At 63.6% G+C, this 13,631-nt stretch overlaps 3 protein-coding genes across 7 annotated transcripts; 2 read left to right on the top strand and 1 right to left on the bottom strand.

Annotated features, from left to right (window-relative positions):
* Window positions 1-646: 646 nt before the first annotated feature.
* LOC100547702 (myotubularin-related protein 9-like) lies at window positions 647-4,157 on the bottom strand. 2 transcript variants are annotated; one of them, XM_085208846.1, is made up of 12 exons: window positions 4,019-4,157; window positions 3,710-3,911; window positions 3,492-3,551; window positions 3,151-3,259; window positions 2,806-2,931; window positions 2,497-2,670; window positions 2,199-2,416; window positions 1,944-2,105; window positions 1,717-1,858; window positions 1,419-1,639; window positions 1,148-1,299; window positions 647-1,043 (listed from the first exon to the last, which is right to left on the bottom strand). In XM_085208846.1, the coding sequence occupies exons 2-12, from the start codon at window positions 3,904-3,906 to the stop codon at window positions 880-882; spliced, it is 1,725 nt and encodes a 574-aa protein (XP_085064972.1). In that variant the 5' UTR covers window positions 3,907-3,911; window positions 4,019-4,157; the 3' UTR covers window positions 647-879. The 2 variants fall into 2 exon arrangements, with proteins under 2 accessions (XP_085064972.1, XP_085064973.1); XM_085208847.1 differs by lacking the exon at window positions 3,492-3,551 and having other exon boundaries at window positions 4,019-4,156.
* Window positions 4,158-4,404: 247 nt separating this feature from the next.
* Window positions 4,405-6,331, top strand: FAM167B (family with sequence similarity 167 member B). 3 transcript variants are annotated; one of them, XM_085208888.1, is made up of 2 exons: window positions 4,405-5,429; window positions 5,773-6,331. In XM_085208888.1, the coding sequence occupies exons 1-2, from the start codon at window positions 5,148-5,150 to the stop codon at window positions 6,103-6,105; spliced, it is 615 nt and encodes a 204-aa protein (XP_085065014.1). In that variant the 5' UTR covers window positions 4,405-5,147; the 3' UTR covers window positions 6,106-6,331. The 3 variants fall into 3 exon arrangements, with proteins under 3 accessions (XP_085065014.1, XP_085065013.1, XP_003212645.1); XM_085208887.1 differs by having other exon boundaries at window positions 4,410-5,429; window positions 5,845-6,331; XM_003212597.5 differs by having other exon boundaries at window positions 4,419-5,429; window positions 5,842-6,331.
* Window positions 6,332-6,459: 128 nt separating this feature from the next.
* On the top strand, window positions 6,460-13,180 carry LCK (LCK proto-oncogene, Src family tyrosine kinase). 2 transcript variants are annotated; one of them, XM_010723486.4, is made up of 13 exons: window positions 6,460-7,875; window positions 9,745-9,851; window positions 9,964-10,042; window positions 10,118-10,208; window positions 10,298-10,396; window positions 10,486-10,589; window positions 10,673-10,822; window positions 10,971-11,123; window positions 11,425-11,604; window positions 11,963-12,039; window positions 12,128-12,281; window positions 12,544-12,675; window positions 12,978-13,180. In XM_010723486.4, the coding sequence occupies exons 2-13, from the start codon at window positions 9,750-9,752 to the stop codon at window positions 13,178-13,180; spliced, it is 1,524 nt and encodes a 507-aa protein (XP_010721788.1). In that variant the 5' UTR covers window positions 6,460-7,875; window positions 9,745-9,749. The 2 variants fall into 2 exon arrangements, with proteins under 2 accessions (XP_010721788.1, XP_085064980.1); XM_085208854.1 differs by having other exon boundaries at window positions 9,964-10,208.
* The last annotated feature ends 451 nt before the right edge of the window (window positions 13,181-13,631 follow it).

Genomic DNA, 13,631 nt, shown 5'->3' with positions numbered 1-13,631 from the left:
CTCTCTGCCTAGCAGCAGACAGCAGTGCTGGTACTCCCTGTGCCTCTGTCCTCACCCAGGCACACGTTAGCTCTTTCCCGGTGCTGAGATGCTATTGTTGAAGTCCAGACCTAGCAGTGCTGGATCTGCAAACAGCTTGGAAATACAGTTGCCAGACATGTGCTCAGTTCAAGTGCTTTGTTTATTTGCTGGGCGGACTCTGAGCCAACTTTCCTCATGGAACAGTTATTTCCTGCACTAGGAGGGTTGTGTTGCAAATCCTCATCCTTCCAGACCCCGTCCCTCTGTCTTGCTGGCTGGAGGGGTGGTTTCTGTCCTTCCTTCCTTGAAACTGGGTTCAAGGGCAGATCTCCCAGGCTGGCTTCCAGCTTGGAGCGACTGATACAACACTACCTGCAGCCAGCATGCCCTTTATGGAGAGACTGGCGTGGGCTTAGTGTGTTCTGCTGCTTAGACTTTGCTGTGCCAACCACACCTTGGGCACAGGGCAGGGCCCACGGGCCAGATACATTGCAGCAAGAGCTGCTGGGCACTTGGGCGTCCTGCTGCCAGGTCCAGGTACGAGAGCTGCTGAAATCCCACTGTGGAGCAGAGCAGGAACAGCCCAGCTCTGGCCAGAGAACACACATGGAAAGCAGGAGCAAACTGTGAGAGAGAGACCACTTTACTGTGATGTGCTCAGGCTGCGTGGCTGACAGGAAGCTCGCTTGAATCCCCCTCTCCCAGGGATGGCCCTACAGCTCTGCTCTGTGCAGGCTCCTCGGGGCTCTGCAGGGTGTGTGTCCCGCACAGCGCTTCCTGCAGAGCCGCAGCACTGCCTTGGTGCATCAGCCCTGGTGATGGGGGATGATCTCCAGGACGTGGTGCTCGTGCTGCCGCTCATCTTTCGTTCTCCAGCCGGGCAGCGGGGTCGGAAAGCGAGCGGCTCAGTCTGTTCTCTGTGCTCTCCTTGACAGCCGTGTTGCTGCCCTCCACCAACTGCCATATCTCTGCCCACGCCTCATCCAGGTACTGGGATGAGCGGATCCAGCGAAAGAACAAGCCTAGGGGACAAGGGGCTGCGTCACCTCGGCGGTGTCCTGCTGCAGGAGGGACAAGCATGCAACCCAGATGGGCTGGGAAAGCCCAACGGCTGCACCCGCCATACCTTGCCACAGCTGGATGCTCTGGGGCTCCACTGAGGGCCAGATGACCAGCGGGTTGGGCGAGTAGAGGGGGTTCAGGTACTTCTTCCTCTCCTCAGGCTGGTCCAGCCAGGCCCAGAGGGAGTGCGTGCTCTCCTTCACTTTGCACAGACACCTGCAGGAGAACAGAGATATGCTTCAGTCCCTGGGACTGACCCGGGACGGTGACCCAGGGGTCTGCTCTGGGGCACAATGCAGATGGGGCACTGCTGTCCCCACCTCCCTGCCACTTGCCTCTCCTTCTCATTGTTGCAGAGGAAAGTGCCATAGTCGGAGGCGTAGGCGTTGTCAAAGAGGGTGAGGAGCAGCCCCTCGCTGAACTCCAGCGAGAAGGGGAACTGCCGGCTCAGCTGCCACACGCAGTCGAGGAAGAGGAGGAAGAGCGGTGCCTCCTGCTTCAGCCGCGCGTGTGAGTAGGCAGAGCGGGCACAGCGCAGGTGGAAGGGATGGCCAGCCTGCAGGACCCCATGGCAGTGGTAACAGGGCTGCAGGGGACCACGGGACCCCCGCCTCAGCTCCTTCTGCCCCTCACCTGGATCCACTCCCTCTCCAGCAGCTCCTGGAAGCCCTTCAGTGTGCGGCAGCCTGGATCCAGGATCACCTGCGCCAGCGCTGTCACCAGCAGCGTGGTGTCTGTGCCCTCTGCTCCGTGCACCAGCACGCAGCTCTCCTCCCTGGGGGCACAGCCAGGGCTCTGCCAGCTGCACTCTGTGCGTCGACTCGGGGGGACGGGAGGGACGTGGGGAGGCAGCCCCCTACCTGTCCAGGCACTGCGCAGCCAAACAGGCCGTGCTGAGGGCCGCCTTAACGTGGCTCAGCCAGCGGCAGCTCTCCAGCCGGCCCAGCCAGCGGTCCATGCCCAGCGAAGCGTCGTTGCAGGCCTCCACCAGCTTGATGAAGCTCTCCTGCAGCGGGCGGCCACTGGAAAGGGAGGAGGAGAAGGGAAGGACGGCCTGGTGAGGGCTGTGAGTCTGCTTCTGGGGCCAGAGCGGAGAACTTCAGCACAGCCCTCACCGCTCCAGCGGCCGATGCAGCCTCTTCCACTGCGGGTACGAGGATTTGGGCTCCGTGCCGCCTCCCGTCATCCGCGCCTGTTTGGCCGTCTGGGCTGAGCGTGTGTCGATGATGAAGCCCCGCTCGCCCTCGTCCAGCACCGACCCCAGCAGCATCTCATCCTCGGGGCAGCGCTTGCGGTTGGGGCCGGTCAGCGGCTGCCCGCTGCGGAGCATCGCCTGCGGGGAGGGGGCTGAGGACATCGCCTGCGGGGCATCGGGGTGGGAGGCGCGGGGATGGGGCGGGGATGCGGACTCACGGTGCCGTTCCTGGTGTGATAGTAGCTGAGGACGGGGAAGCGCCCGCCCTGCCGGAACCGGGCTGCCCTCCGCAGGGTCTCCTCGCTCACGGCCGCCGGCACGATGACAGCCGGAGGGTACGTGGCGCAGACGGCGAAGTCCTGGTTCACGTCGCTCAGCCGCCACTGGGTGGTCTGGGGGAGATGTGAAGGTGGGAGGGGGGGCTGCCTCCCCCCGCACCCCAGCCAGGTGTAAAGGACCAATCCGGTCACCCCCTCCCTCCCCTTACGGGTGAGATGTGACAACACCACCTCTCCCCCAAGGCCCACCTGCGTGGCGATTTGCTGGAAGTGCTGCTCCATGGGGAGCCGCGGCCACCCCTCCTCCAGCCGCAGGCTCTGAGGCCGGTGGAAGAAGGGATACATCATCATCACAGAGTCCACCGAGGAGAGGGCCTGCAGCACAGCAGAGCAGAGCTGGGGGAAGGCTGGGAATGGGAATGTCCTCTCTGCAAACCCCATCCTTGCTCCCTCTCACAAGGCTTGGCGGCTCGGGTGCCCCATGCAAACACAGCCCAGCAGCTGAGTGTTTACCCACGTTAATGGCAGACCCAGAGCAAACACCGTAGGCAGCCACCTGCTCCTGCCAACCCTTTGCATCCCGGCACGGCTCACCTCGATGGAGCTGGCGATGTTCAGGCACTCCTCCATGCCCGGGATCTCCAGCTGCAGCACCTTCAGGTCCTTGCAGCGCAGCGTGATGGTGCCGGAGGAGCCGGCCAGCCTGGGGAGGGCAGCGGGGTCAGGGCAGGAGGGGCCGTGCACGCAGACAGCACGGAGCTGCCCTCTGTCCGGGGGGGGCTGAGAAGGGCACAGCACTGTGCGGGGCTCCCGGTGTGCCTGAAGCTGTGACTCCCGCCAGCTCCCCTCCGAGCAGCCATCCTTGCCCCACAGAGCTGCGTGAGGCCGGGCACTGCCGGGCAAGCCGGAGAAGCTGAGAGCACCTAAAGCCAAACCTGTCATCCCGCGGGGAGCCGCCGCTGCGGGGTGGCTGATACCAGCCTACATTCTGCACTCTGGGGCACGGAGGAGAAGAGGAGGTCAATGCCCACTGCCACGAGCCACGGGGAGGAGGAGGAGGGAGGAGGCTCCGCGGTGCCGGGAGGGCAGCGGGGGATCACCCCCACCGGGGACGGGACGAAGAGGGGGCACAGGGCGGTGGGAAAGGACCGACCTCTTCTCCACGGCGTCCACGTTGCGGATGAGCAGCCAGAGCTCCACGGCGCTGGGCTGCCCTTCGCCGCCGGGGCAGGAAGAGAGCAGCAGGTGGTGGCTGGTGATGCACAGAGTGCCCTTCACCGCCGGTTGCCCCGCGCACGACAGCAGCACGCTCTCCACCGTCGCCGTTTTGATCAGCTCGGAGAACTCCATGGCGGCTGGAGGGAGAAAGGGGAAATCGTGAGCGGCACGGCCCGGCTGGAACCCCCCCACCCCCCCGTCCCTCCCCGCAGTGCAGCCTCCTCCGTCCCGTTCGCGTCGTCACCTAAAGCCTGTGCCGCTTCCTCCCTGCAGAGCTGCGCTGGTTTCCTCCCCAGCACTGCTGTCACCGCAGTGGGGAAACTGAGGCAGAGACTCGGGGGGCTGTGGGTGCCGAGACGCCGCGCCCGGTGCGGGCTGGGGGGATCGGGGGGCACTTGGGGGGGGTTGGGGCGGCTGCCGCCTCACATCGGCTCTGTTCTGCGGGGCGGGAGGAGGAGGAGGAAGAGGGGAGAAAGAGGAGGAGGAAGAAGGGAGGAGGAGGAGGGGGCGGTGAGCGGCTCGCACGGTGCCCCCCAGCCCCCACCCCCCACCCCCGCCTGTGGATCCGCGGCTCCGGGGGGCGACGAGCGGGGGACGAGCGGGGGGCAAACGGGGGGCACGCAGGGTGCGGGGCCGCGCAGGAACGGAGCCGCGGGGGGCGGGTTAAGGTGGCCCCGCCGGTGGATGCGGGGCGGTGGAGTGAATAAGGGGACACGGGGAGGGGTCACAGCGGGGAGCACGCGGGTTTGCAGCCCCGCGCAGGGAGCAACGGGGGCCGCGCGGGGTCGCGGGACGGCAGCGGGGGTTGAGGGGCTCCGGACCGCACTCCGCCCGCCGGGCCGCCGCACACCCGGGTTCCACCTTAAGGCCCGCAGCGCACGGCCGTCCCGCAGCTGTCAGCGCCCACCGCCACCGCGCGGCCCCCGCACTCCGCCCCGTCGGCACGCGGAGCTGCTCGCTTCCCTTCCTTCGCCCTTTTTTTAGCAGCCCCCGGCCCGGACGGGAAGTCGGTGTGTCACGCAGCGCCGATAGCGGGAGGGCACTGCGACGCCGCGTCCTCACCGCGCTTCCTCCGGGAGGACGCGGAGCCGCCTCCCAGCCGGAGACAGCAGTACTCAAAAAGGAAAGAAAAGGGGGGGAAAAAAATCAGAAAACAACTTCTTTGCACTCCTCTGGATAAGCCAAGTTCCTGCCCGTTATAATTATCCCCAACCTTTATTGTTCTGGGGGTAGATAAATAGGCGGCACTCGGCGCAGCTGCGGTGGGTGTTCCTCGCCCTGCTGGGTGTGCTGGGCTGCGGGATTTGGGATCCGAGGTCTGGGAGCTGGAATTGGAGATTTGGGATCTCGGGTTTGGGAGCTGGGCTGCAGCCATGCCCCTGGGCCAGGTGAATTTCTCTGAGCTGGGTGCAGAGGAGCCAACTGCAGGCGAGGAGAGCCTGGCCGGGGTCAAGGCACTGACGGCCAAACTGAAGCTGCAGACCCGCCGCCCTTCCTACCTGGAGTGGGAGGCACGGGTGCGGGGGCAGCCCTGGGGCAGGCCGACCCCATGGGGGGCAAAGGGAACCTCTGGGCAGCCCAGGGCTGAGCAGGACGGCAGCGTCTGTGGGTTCCCTGGTATGGAGGAGGCTCTGGAGTGGCTCAGGACGGAGCTGGTGAGTAATGCTGAGGGGCACGGAGGGATGGTGCCTGACCCCACAAGGGAGCCACTGGGGCTGCTCCCGCTGCAGCTCGGAGCTCTGTTCCTGCACCAGCACGGCCACCGCTTGTGGGGTTTTGCCCGGTGCTGCAGCTCTGACCTTCTACCCTGCCCAGAACTGTGGGTTGTGGCTCTGTACTTGTCACCCCTTCCTGCTGCTCTGTGCAGGCAGCAACAGCCTCATGGGTGCAAATCTACCTGAGCGGATCGCAGTCCCCGTGTTGGCCTGTGCTGCACACGTGGGCTCTGTGCCGATCCCAGCACCACGTATCGCTGATTCCCTGGGGTTTGTCACCGAGCCCTGCTGCTACAGCAGCCCTGCTGGCACTGAGCCTCTGTCGGCTGCTGACAGCTCCATTCCCCCACAGCAGGAGCTGCAGGCTGCAGACCAACGCCTGGCACAGCAGCTGATGCGCCTGCGGGCACAGCTGAACCGGCTGAAGGTGGAGCAGGTCTGCCACCGGCACAAGGAGATGCTGGACGATGCCACCTTCGGCCTCGAGGGCTGCGAGGAGGACTCGGATCTGCTCTGCACCATCCCACCCAAGGCCGCCTTCCTGCTCTCCATGCCGCTCAAACACATCGGTGTCACTCGCATGAACATCAACTCCCGGCGCTTCTCCCTCTGCTGACAGCAGCGGGGCCCTGCGGGCACCCATGGGTGCACCTGGGGGTTGAGAGAGGCTCAAAGGTGCCCCAAAGTGCTGCAGGGACATCGGCTCAGGGCTGAGCTCCCTCACGTTTGTGCCACGGGAAATGTGCCATCCCCGTGGAGCAGCTGTGTGCGGTGGGGGTCAGACACGGGAGGATGTGGGGAGCAGCACTCAGAGGAGGAATAAAAGCTGGCGATGATGAGAAGGAGCACTTCCTGCTGTGCGCAGCCCGGTGCCCGCCTGCTCCTCCAGCGATGCTCCCAACCCCTTGGGGAGCCAGGAGGGCACCCGCTCCCAGCTCTGCCCCGTGGGCTGGTTTTCTCAATGGTTTCTGCTTTGGGACGGATCCGTACTGGGGAAAAAGGGTCTCTGCTGTGAGGAACCCACTGCCAGCCCCTCCCCACGCACCCGGCCGCGGTGGGTGCTGGGGCTGCACTGCTGCAGGAAGTGCTTCATTGCCATCAGCTGCGTGGGTCGTGGGGCCTGGAGGTGCTGGGGGCTGTGCTCAGTGCTCAGCAGCCCCACTGCCCCACTCCCACCCCGGTGCAGGAGGGGCTGGGGCTCTACCTATGGCTGTCCTTGCTGCAGGGATTTGCTTTTCCATTTTTCCCTCTTCCCCTGTTCATTCCAAGCCCTTTGCCAAAGGAGCTGCCGCTCTTAGCATGTGACAAAGCACATTTTGCAAGTGCTGCCCAGGGGAGATACGGGGTGACCCAGGAAGCTGTGGAATCAAGGGACCATTCTGGGTTCTCGGATACCAGGAGGGAACAGGGAGAGCTGCACGAGCCCCGAGCCTGCGGCACATGGCAAGGGTTGGCAGTGAGCCCTTGCCCGGGGACACCATGGTGCTGGGGAGCACACTGGGCGTGGGGTTGAGGAATGTCCCCATAAGGGGGGGTGCAGCACTGGGTGCCCCCCGGCACAGCTTGGCGTTCTGCCTGCGCCACTGCAGAGCAGCTGGTGGGAACCTGCGGCTTTGCCTTTGATCATGAAAGCCGAGACAATAGCGCTGTGGTTGCTCTGCTCAGAGCTGTCTCCAAAAACCCAGGGCTGGTGGCACGGCACAGCCTGGGCACGAAGCATCCCCTCCAGTCTGTCCCCATTTCGGCTGTCACTGCGGCTCCTGGGGGACTGAGGTTTGGGGGTGTAGTGCTGATGGCCAAAGCGGGGCTGTGGATGGCCAAAGCAGGAGGTGTCACACAGCCCAACAGGGTCTGGTGGGGTACGGCACAACCGGAGCTGTCACTGCGATCCCACAGCACTGAGCTTTGAGAAGGGGGCTGTAAAGGGACCGGGGGGCTTGGCAGCCCTTTGGATGACAGTGTCGCACCCATCACTGCCCCCACACAGCACATGGCCCGTTGTGTGGCCCATCTCCACCCACTCACCTGGCCAAGGGGCTCGGTGCCCCCAAACCCACCCAATCCCAGTGCTGAGGGCACCTGGAGCAGGACCCCGATGCACAGCCCAGCTGGGGATGGCAGGAAGCCTCAGGGTTTGTCACCAGTGCTTGCGGTTGTGCGCAAGCTGTGAACCAGCTCCTCTAGAGCTTGCTCAGGAGGCAGGAAACCGGGGCAGGCAGCGAGCAAGAGCGAACAGCGGTGGGGAGTGCGCCCGTGTGCGGGGGCTCAGCTGCACTGCCGTGGGTCAGCGTGAGCCCACGGCCATGGGGAGGACGTGAGAGGGGACCATCACTACTGCACAGCCATGGGAGTCTGAGAGAGCCGGTCCTCGTTGTGCTGCCCACAGGTAACGGGGTCGGGATGGAGCTGTGCAGCCAGCACTGCTGGGCAGGTGCACGTTGTGCTCACTGATGGTGCTCTGCAGACGGGAGGGAGCGGGGGCTCACCGCAGCAGGGTGGCAGTGATGGTGCTTGGGCAGCTGGGAGGCACAGATGGGAGCTCCCCGTGCTGGGGGATAGCAGCCACTCTGATGCCAGGGCAGCCGGTCCCTGTTTGCGGGGCAAAGCGGGAGATTTGTGCCAGGCCCTCACCCGTCTGTGGATGAGAGCAGCAGTTCAGTGCTGGTCCATCAGATCCCATCGCGGGTGGTTTCGAGCGCTGAGATGTGTCCGGTTTCGGTGCTGTTTTGGTGCAAACATCTCCGTGCCGTGATGGCGGCGTGGGGCGGCTCTGCCCTGCTGGCTCTGCACGGCGTCCAGCTGGATCACATGGGGACAGGCATGGGGTCAGCCCAACCTCAGCCCCGCTCACACACTGACCAACCACCATCAGCCAGAGGTGCTCATGCGGAAGGGCCTGCAGGAGCGGCAAGAGCAAGTGTGACAGTGTGACAGCTGTGCAATGCAGCCCATGCTGGGGACACTGCGAGGTGTCTGCGCACTGCTGGCGTGCAGCCTTCGTGCAGAAATTCGTTTGCACAGATGTAGTCACAAAACCTGACTTCAAACACTCCGATGCAGTGCGGCCCTCGCACTGAGCAGGTGGAACGGTTGCTTGGTGGAAATTATGCTGTGGCTTGAGTACATCAGAGAAAAAGACACAATAGCAGCACCTCCCTCCGCACCCCAGCTTCTTGCAGAGAGGAAAAAACACCTCCCAGGTCCCTCTGCTGTGGTGGATGTGCATTTGAAGTGCCACGGGCATGCTGGGAGCATGGAGGCTCTGTGTCTGTGGGGTTGGGTTTCGCTCAGCTCTGATCTTTGTCCCCATGGTGCCATTGCCGTCCCGCTCCCTGGGGCCGTGGCCGAGCTGCTCCAGGAGCGTTCTCAAAGCAGAGCGGGCAGAAGCGGGGCACCAGGGCCCAAATCATGGCACAAAGGGGCTCAGCTGCTCTCCCCTTCCCACAGCCTCTGCTCCCATTGGCCACGGCGGTGGTGGGCACTCTGAGGTGGCACTTTGGGGACAGCAGGAAGGCGGCACGGCCATTGCGGTGCTGTCCCCACTGCGGGGTGATGAGCCTGGGGTGCTCCCAGTGCGTGTGCATGGGTTTGGGTGTGCTCAGCGGCTGAAGGATCTGGTGGCACCCAGGGGATGCCACATCTCCCCCGAGATGAAGATGACAGAGGAGAAAAGAGTGACACCGATACAGAGATGATCACTTCCAGCAAGGCAGAAATGCGTGGGGCACTGTGAGCACAGGCTGGCGACACGGGTTGGGGCCATGCCTGTGTGGGGACGGATCCTCGTGGCGTGGGCGTGGGGATTCTGCAGAAAAGCATTTTCCAGGGCTGTGGGCCACTGTTTGCGTGTCTCAGCACCTGGGCTCCATCGGCTTTTGTGGGAAGGTTAGAGCCACGCAATGGGAAGAAGGCTCCTTCCACCCACTTGTGGCACCAGGGCTGGTGCTTGAGGTGGGTGTCCTGGAACTCTTCACCTTCTGTGCTTTTAATTAACGCAGCCAGGACGAAGGCAGGAGGAAATATGGCTGGTGATGCAATCAGGGGATACCCTTCAGAGTGTGCAGGAAGGGCTGTGTGATGGGACAAGTAAGAGAGATGGATGCAGGGACGGGATGGACAGATGGATGTACAGATGGATGGATGTGGTAAACGGGATGAATGAATGGCTGCAGAGATGAGGTGGATAAATGTGGGAATGGGGACGATGGGGCGGGGGGGAGGGGGGAATGAAGGCTTCTCTCACTGCCTTCCATAGCCACCATGGGCTGCTGCTGCAGCTCAGACTATGATGACGACTGGATTGAGAACATCGACATCTGCGAGCACTGCAACTACCCCATTGACCCCGACAGCAAGCGCCAGGTGAGGGGGCAGCCACAGGACAGCCGGGGGTGGTGTGGGATGGCCAAGCCCTTGGTGGCATGACGGGATGTGGGGACTGCACTCATGGGCCCCCTCCCCTCCCTCACAACAGCTCATCCGCAACGGCTCTGAGGTGCGGGATCCCCTGGTGTCTTACGAGGCCACGTCTCCGCCGTGCTCCCCACTGCAAGGTACAGCCCGGCCACGGGGGGGGCTGCTGGGCGAACCCCATGGCCACCTCCACCCCGACCCTGCGCTCTCCCCAGACAAGCTCGTGGTGGCCCTGTATGACTATGAACCCACTCACGATGGGGACCTGGGACTTAAGCAGGGCGAGAAGCTGCGCGTCCTGGAAGAGTGAGTGACACCGACAATGTCCCCATGTCCCCGCGTCCCTTGGCCAGGGGGCCCGGCTCAGAGGGGCTCACAGGGCCGTGTCCTTGCAGGAGCGGAGAGTGGTGGAAGGCGCAGTCGCTCACCACAGGCCAGGAGGGTTTGATCCCCCACAACTTCGTGGCCATGGTGAACAGCCTGGAGCCGGAGCCGTGAGTAGAGCCGAGGGGCTGCGCGGAGCCGTGCCAGAGCAGCAGGAAGATATGAGAGCCCCAGCCCTCACCCTGCCCCTTGTCCTCAGGTGGTTCTTCAAGAACCTCAGCCGCAAGGATGCAGAGCGGCAGCTGCTGGCGTCGGGCAACACGCATGGCTCCTTCCTCATCCGGGAGAGCGAGACCTCCAAAGGTATCACTGCCAGCCCCGACGGCTCCTCCTGCACTGCAGTGCACAGAGAGCCGGGACCCAACAACCCTGTGCACTTCCCCCAGGCTCCTACTCGCTGTCAGTGAGGGACTTCGACCAGAACCAGGGTGAGACAGTGAAGCACTACAAGATTCGCAACATGGACAATGGCGGGTACTACATCTCTCCCCGGGTCACCTTCAGCAGCCTGCACGAGCTGGTGGAGTATTACTCAAGTAGGCACCGTCAGCAGCTGGTCCTGCCTGCAGGATGGATGTGGGGAGGGGGTGGGAGGAGAAGGACGCCCCGCTACCTGCGCCCGGGTGCAGTTCATGCCGGCTCCCCACGCACACTGACACCGGCTCTGCCTCCCCCGTGCTGCAGGCAGCTCGGATGGGCTGTGCACCCGCCTCGGCAAGCCCTGCCGGACACAGAAGCCGCAGAAGCCGTGGTGGCAGGATGAGTGGGAGGTGCCACGAGAGTCACTGAAGCTGGTGGAGAAGCTGGGAGCCGGGCAGTTTGGAGAAGTCTGGATGGGTGAGTCAGGGTGAAAGCGGGCTGCTTCCTCCCGGATGAGGGCATTGCTGTGCGCAGTGGCAGCCCAGACCCACAGCATCCTCGGGTCAACAGGAGCAGCCAGGCCAGCACAAGTCCTGTGCAACTTTGGCTTTTTACAAGGATCTTCCTCATGCAGTTTTAGGTTGGGATGCTCTAGGCAGATGGATGCAGCCCTCTCCCCTGCCTCCTTCACCATTCCACCATGTTACTGCTACCTGCCCCCATATGTGCTCACTGTGGGTCCTTCTCCTCCATCACAAGCTGCTCCATCTCCCTGCAGGTTACTACAATGGCCACACCAAGGTAGCCATCAAGAACCTGAAGCAGGGCAGCATGTCCCCCAGCGCCTTCCTGGCAGAGGCCAACCTGATGAAGAACCTGCAGCACCCGCGGCTGGTGCGGCTCTATGCCGTGGTGACCAAGGAGCCCATCTACATCATCACAGAGTACATGGAGAAGGGTGAGGGCATCCGGGTAGGATAACTGAATCGTTCAGGCTAGAGAATACCTCTAAGACAACCGAGTCCAACCCCAGCCCATCATGCCCGCTAACCACATCCCTCACTGCCTCATCTCCATAGTTCTTGTGCACCTCTGGGGATGGTGACCCCACCACTTCCATTGGCCTGTGCCAATACCTGGCTGCGATAGTGACGCCTGCACCATGACACTGAGACCCTGGGGTCAACCCTAGTGGGACAGGGACCTGGCAGGCAGTGTGATCTCCTGCTCCCCCCCACCCTCCCAGTGTCTGTGAGCACCCAGTCCCACACTGGTGTTACCCCGGGGCTCACTGAGACCTGCTGCCTTCACTGCAGGCAGCCTGGTGGACTTCCTCAAGACCTCAGAGGGCATCAAGCTCAGCATCAACAAACTGCTGGACATGGCTGCACAGGTGAGGGGCACAGGGCCACAGTGGGGGCTGCTGGGGCTTTCCTGCTCCACCTATTAAGTGTGATTATTATGATTATTTTGATCTGCAGATTGCCGAAGGCATGGCCTTCATCGAAGCCAAGAACTACATCCACCGTGACCTGCGGGCTGCCAACATCCTGGTGTCGGAGGCTCTGTGCTGCAAAATCGCCGACTTCGGGCTGGCGCGCCTTATTGAGGACAATGAGTACACAGCACGAGAAGGTGCGTCCGTCCTGCTGGCAGCCTGCGTGCCCCATCCGCCCCAAATCACTGCCCCCAGCCACGGGGGGGCTGCCAGAGCCCACCCGGCCCTGCCGCTGGTGGGGTCACAGCCCTACCTGGTGGCTGCGGCAGGAACAGGCACGCGGTGCCAAACCCAGCTCCTTCCCAGTGTGCAGCAAGGACAAAGGCTCGCTGTGCTGTCACACCAGGTTCAACACAGATGACCCGTAACGCTTGTTCTTCCCCTCCTGCTATTTTTCAGGGGCTAAATTCCCCATTAAGTGGACGGCACCGGAGGCTATTAATTATGGCACGTTCACCATCAAGTCTGACGTCTGGTCCTTCGGCATCCTTCTCACTGAGATCGTTACCTACGGCCGGATCCCATATCCAGGTCAGGATTTCCCAGCAGCTGCACGGCAGCAGGGCTCACACACACGCAGGCGCACACCCACCCATGTGTGCATGCACTCCTGCACGCACACACGCTCCGCCCGGCCCCGCTGCCTGCCAGCCCGCAATGGTTCTGAGCTCTTCTCACTGCACGTGGCCAGCCAGGCCCAAAACCCACAGCGGGTGGGGGGGTCCCAGAGGCTGAGGGGCAGAGGAAGGTTTCCTACGGGGTTCACAAACGCAGGGCGCTCCCTGCAAGACCGCTGATGCAAATTCAGTGCCACTCATGCTGTCCCCTCGCAGGGATGACCAACCCCGAGGTGATCCAGAACCTGGAGCGCGGCTACCGCATGCCGCAGCCGGACAACTGCCCGCGGGAGCTGTACGAACTGATGATGCTGTGCTGGAAGGAGCAGCCCGAGGAGCGGCCCACCTTCGAGTACATGAAGAGCGTGCTGGAGGACTTCTTCACCGCCACCGAGGGACAATACCAGCAGCAGCCGTGAGGCCCCACGCTGGGCGCCCACAGACTCCACGAGCATCCCACGAGCACCGCCCGGCAGTGAACACGTTGTGCTTCCCAAAGAGCCTTGCCCCTGAATGGTGACATCCCCACTGAGGCGCCCGCAGACCGCTGCGCGCTGCTGTCACACAGCGCCGTGCCCACGGATGCCAGCTCCTCGCCCTGCCCCACAGCCCCGCACACGGCACGGAGCTCCCAGCCCGGGGCAGCCCCTCACGGCCCGGGCTGGGCCGCAGCAGAGGCCACGGACCTCTCACGGCTCGGGCGGGGCCTCAGGCAGAGCTCACGGCTCCCCTCGGATGGCGGCCACGGACTCGAGGCCCACAGGGTTGGGGTCGTTGCCAACCGGGCCCGGCTCTCCCTGCTGCCGGTCTCTCCTGCCCGCAGCAGGGTAGGAAGTGCCTCGGACCCGGTGTGGGCCGCAGCCCAGCCCC

This window comes from Meleagris gallopavo, chromosome 25 (assembly GCF_905368555.1).
Source record: "Meleagris gallopavo chromosome 25, MGAL_WU_HG_1.1, whole genome shotgun sequence".
Taxonomy (NCBI): domain Eukaryota; kingdom Metazoa; phylum Chordata; class Aves; order Galliformes; family Phasianidae; genus Meleagris; species Meleagris gallopavo.
This window is presented reverse-complemented; position numbering and strand designations above follow the sequence as displayed.

Bases quoted from the DNA above. Each gene is read 5' to 3' on its own strand.
- LOC100547702 (XM_085208846.1), bottom strand. From the start codon at position 3,906: ATGGAGTTCTCCGAGCTGATCAAAACGGCGACGGTGGAGAGCGTGCTG. The intron at 3,552-3,709 runs GTCGGTCCTTTC...TCCGTGCCCCAG, and splicing joins GTGGACGCCGTGGAGAAGAG to AGTGCAGAATGTAGGCTGGT. The intron at 3,260-3,491 runs GTTTGGCTTTAG...TGCCCTCCCCAG, and splicing joins GGCTCCCCGCGGGATGACAG to GCTGGCCGGCTCCTCCGGCA.
- FAM167B (XM_085208888.1), top strand. From the start codon at position 5,148: ATGCCCCTGGGCCAGGTGAATTTCTCTGAGCTGGGTGCAGAGGAGCCA. The intron at 5,430-5,772 runs GTGAGTAATGCT...TTTGTCACCGAG, and splicing joins AGTGGCTCAGGACGGAGCTG to CCCTGCTGCTACAGCAGCCC.
- LCK (XM_085208854.1), top strand. From the start codon at position 9,750: ATGGGCTGCTGCTGCAGCTCAGACTATGATGACGACTGGATTGAGAAC. The intron at 9,852-9,963 runs GTGAGGGGGCAG...CCCTCACAACAG, and splicing joins ACCCCGACAGCAAGCGCCAG to CTCATCCGCAACGGCTCTGA. The intron at 10,823-10,970 runs GTAGGCACCGTC...CCCGTGCTGCAG, and splicing joins GCTGGTGGAGTATTACTCAA to GCAGCTCGGATGGGCTGTGC.